This window comes from Cornus florida, unplaced genomic scaffold, assembly GCF_030987335.1.
Source record: "Cornus florida cultivar Cherokee Brave unplaced genomic scaffold, ASM3098733v1 CherokeeBrave_3.0.0_Hap2_Chr11, whole genome shotgun sequence".
In the NCBI taxonomy this organism is placed as follows: Eukaryota; Viridiplantae; Streptophyta; class Magnoliopsida; order Cornales; family Cornaceae; genus Cornus; species Cornus florida.
This window is the reverse complement of record NW_026775581.1, coordinates 92,669,119-92,673,714: the sequence shown is the minus strand read 5'-3', so window position 1 is coordinate 92,673,714 and position 4,596 is coordinate 92,669,119. Positions and strand designations below refer to the sequence as shown.

The following is a 4,596-nucleotide window of genomic DNA, read 5'->3' as shown; positions in this document are numbered from 1 at the left end:
ATTACAAGGTTGAGGCTGTATGAAGAACCCTGGAAAATCAAGAAGATGATGGGTAATGATAATAACCCATGTTGCTCTTTGGCTCCCAAACCCAAACAACAGAAGATTGTTTATACCAATGAAGGTGAAGAAGAAGAAGAAGAGATTACAAGGTTGAGGCTGTATGATGAACCCTGGAAAATCAAGAAGATGATGGGTGATAATAATCCATGTTGCTCTTTGGCTCCCAAACCCAAACAACAGAAGCTTGTTTATATCAGTGAAGGAGGAGAAGAAGTGACAAAATTGAGGCTGTATGAAGAACCTTGGAAAATCAAGAAGATACTAACAAAAAGTGATGTGAATGCTTCATGTAGGCTCTTGTTATCTCAAGAATCAATCCACAAACATATAATCCCTCTGTTCAGCGCTAAACAAGCCACAGATTGTGGGAATGTAAATGGCACAAAGCTTAAGGTTTTTGACTTCGACACAAGGACTGAACATGAGTTGACGCTCAAGAGATGGAAGACAGACAGCTATTTGCTTACCAGTAACTGGATCAAAGAGTTCAAAAACAGGAGGAAGTTGCAGATGGGTGATGAGGTTGGCCTTTTCTGGAATCCATACCTTTCAAGACTCTATTTTTCCCTTCTCAAAAAGGCTGCCTAGTCACATGTGAATGCTTCATTGTAACATGGGTCTGCTATTAAATTTGTAATGACTTGAATTGTTTTATTATATGTTTTATGAATATGATTAATAATAAATCAGTCTTGAAAAGCTTTTAGTGTTTTTTTTATTGGTATGTTGATGTAATTATTACAGCAACTTCCTAAAAATTGATAGTGAGTACTGATCAGAGCAGTATGGAGGCAAGAAGCAACTTCCTAAAAATTATCACACCAGCTCTGGTGATAGTCTTCCATTGAGTAATACCAAGCCATTTGCTTCTTTAAGTGATTAGTACTAATTAATAATAAGTGACACATTAATATGGCAGCTTGGATAGGGATTATTCGCTTCAAGCTGTTCATAATTTCTTCATGTACTCCCTCAATTCTAAAATAATATATAGTCCCTTCTACATAGATTTTATGAAGGGAATATATATTTGGTGACATCTCAAAAGGTAGAGATCGAGGAGCAATTATGTTGGAATGAAGGGAGTGATTATAAAGCAAGTTTAGAACTAAAAAATCAGAAATTTTTACAATTACCACTTCAAAATCTGCCACTTATAAATTCCACATCAATTTGTATATTTTTGCCTTCTAACAATAAAACCAAGCACTCAATAATATAATAGAAATAAGTTCTTTTAGATAATAGAAACTAATAGTGAGTACTGAGAGCAGCTTGAAGCCAAGAAGCAAACTTCGTAAGAAATATCATAACCAACTTTTTTAATACATATATCACAGCAGCTCTGGCGATAGTCTTTCATTGAGTAATACCAAGCCATTTGATTCCTAAGTGATTAGTACTAATTAATAATAAGTGAGACATCAATATGGCAGTTTGGATAGGAATTATTCGATTCAAGCTGTTCATAATTTCTTCATGTAATCCCACCATTCTAAAATAATTGTCCCTTTTACATAGAGTTTACGAAAGGGAATATATGTTCAGTGACATCTCAAAAGGTAGGGATCGATGTGCAATTATTTTGGGATGGAGGGAGTAATTATAAAGCAAGTTTAGAACTAAAAAATCTGAATTTTTTACAATTACCATTCCAACATCTGCCACTTATAAATTCCACATCATTTTGTATATTTTGCCTTCTAGCAATAAAACCAAGCACTTAATAATATACTAATAGAGATAAGTTCTTTTAGATAATTTTAGAAGCAACAAAAAAGTCCATTCTTTCGCTAAACTTCTCTAAAACACACTGTTGATGTACAAATGTGGACAAAATTCTGTTTTCGGCAATTTCTGTATCTAGAATAAATAGAAAACGACCTACTCTTGCCTCTTCTTGTTTTTTTTTTTCATTTTTTTTTTTTCAAAAAGTTAAGCAAGTTATATAAGGAAATAGAATGTACAGATGGAGCCCAAAGGGGAAAGAAAGATACAAGACCAATAGGAGGTCCAACCCAACAGAACTATCCTAGCCCAAGAGGCTCAATAACCCAACAAGCCCATAGGCTCAATAACCTAGAAGTCAAACAACTGTAAGCTGTAATTGTAAGTTGTTCAACATCACCATCTCCGGTAAGCAAGCCATGACTGGCAACAGCAGCCTCACGACTGCTCCGGAGGCCCGTCTGGCGGGCGAGGAGGTGGACGGATGAAGGAAGAGGGTAGGCCCCAAACATTACGGGCACACCGAGCGGCCACCCCATCCTTGCCTTTTTCTTGCATGAAATCTATGAATTTCAAAGCCTAGCTTCAAATCTCCAATAAAGCATATATATGGATCAAACCAGAGTATATGGGCTGTTTGGTGTAGCACATACCTTGTTAAGGCTAGAAGTTTATGGGACATCAGAGCTCCAAAGCAGTCATCTTGGTGTTGGAAGAAATTGCTCCAGTTGAGGTGTCTTGCCGGGCCTCTCTCTGATCAGGAAAATGATTGGCGTCGGCAGAGGCACACTCTTTCTGGACTGACATCTGGTTTGGGACTCTTGTCAACATTCCCAAACACAAAATTATCCTGTGCCTGGCCATCCAACGTCTCGGCACATTTGATGAAAAGGCCATCTCCTACCTCTATTGGCCAAATGCATGCCCATTATGATTATCAGAACCAGAAAGCCACTTACACTTGTTTTTTGAGTGCCAATTCACATCTCCAATCTGGCACTATCTCCAATTGAAAATATGGATTCTTCATTTTCCCTGCAAACTGGTCATCCCTAATCGAATGGAGCTCCCATCATTGGAGAAAAGCATCAGCAACAGAGTATGGATGGAAAGGAATTCAAGGGTATTCAGAGGTGCTTCTTTGAAAACTCACCAATCTGCTCTCCTTTTGAATATAGCATACTGGGATGCTGCACTTGGGCTGGACCCAAGTCTAGTTACATCAGGTCCCTTTGTACATTTATTTTATTTTATTTTTTATTTTTATTTTTATTTTTATTTTTCATTGCGCATGTAATTCCTAGCACTCAGACCCATTCTATATCTTTACAATCTTATACTTCTATAAACTGGTTTGAACTTCCCACCAAAAAAAACAGCACATTGTGTTGCATTTTAAAATAAATTTTGCCTTCATCAAAGTTCCATACTTTTTCATTGAGCCTATAGTTCCTAGTTCTCTGACCCATTCTGCATCTTTACAGTCTTATACATACATAAACTTGTTTGAACTTCAAAAAATAAAAAAAAACAGCACATTGTGTTGCATTTGACGCTAAATTTTGCTTATATAAAATATCCATACTTTTTCATGAAGCTGACCTTTCAACTTCAAGTGAACTATATCCTATAACTCTTTGAACTCCTCTCTCATTTCTTAGGCTTCTAATCTTGTGGACATCATCCCATCCTCCCTTGCTTGCATAAGTAATTAATAATAGTAGCTTATAGTAACCTGCTGTTTTTGGATCCAATTCAACCATGCTCTCCTCTGCTGATTTCCCTATGTCAAACTTTCAATGTATCTTATTACAAGCACCGAAGAAGGCACCCCAAATGCTGATGTCTGGTTCCATCGGCATTTGCTTGATGAACTGAAAGGCTTTGTCGATGAAGCCTGCCCTCCCAATAAGATCAACCATAGTCAAAAAGTGCTCCATCTTTGGTTCAATTCCAAACTGTCCAACCATATAATCAAAGACTTTGTGGCCTTCGCTAACCATTCCGGTGTGACTACAAGAAGAAAGTACAAGAAGGAAACACGCACCATCAGGATCTATGCCTCTCTTCAACATCTGGAAGAAACTCATCAAAGCAGCTTCTCCATGCCCATGCATTCCCAAGCCATGAATGATGGCACTTGGTAACTGTAAGAAGTACTTGACAAGCTAAATCTAGTCTTCCACACTTCGAATACATGTTTATCAGGAGTGCTTCAGCAGAGACATCTGAACTGAACCCATTCTTCATAACTTAACCATGGATAGTTCCTCCTATTCGCAAGCTTGGTAAATCAGCACAAGCTTGGAGGGTAATCGATATGGTAACAGCAGTTGGCTCTACACCCTCTGTGTGCATCTTGCAGACCAAATTGAGCACCATAACTAACTGACCTTTTCTGCAATACCCATTAATCATCACATTCCAAGTTACTGCATCTTTATGATGAATCTTATGAAAAAGTTTCTGTGCAGAGTCTATCATCCCACATTTTGCATACAAATCCATGATAGCAGTTGATATAGTTGTCTCTGAAGAAGAACCCAATACAATAACATGAGCATGAACTGATTCTCCAATATGAATTGCTCCTAATAAACCACATACAGGAAGAACAATTTTCAGTGTCACTTTATCTAATCCAATCCTTTCGAATCTCATCAAACTACAGAGCTCCAATGCACTTTCTGGAAGACCATTCAATGCAAATCCTGAAACCATGCAATTCCAAGAGACCAAATTCCTTTTAGGCATTTCATCAAAAACATAATGGGCATATTTCAAAGCCCCAACTTTGGAGTACAT

At 37.5% G+C, this 4,596-nt stretch overlaps 1 protein-coding gene across 1 annotated transcript; it reads right to left on the bottom strand.

The window, feature by feature from the left end:
• Nucleotides 1-4,044: 4,044 nt before the first annotated feature.
• Nucleotides 4,045-4,596, bottom strand: LOC132281549 (pentatricopeptide repeat-containing protein At1g11290, chloroplastic-like). Its single transcript, XM_059783243.1, has one exon. The coding sequence runs from the start codon at nt 4,594-4,596 to the stop codon at nt 4,045-4,047; it is 552 nt and encodes a 183-aa protein (XP_059639226.1).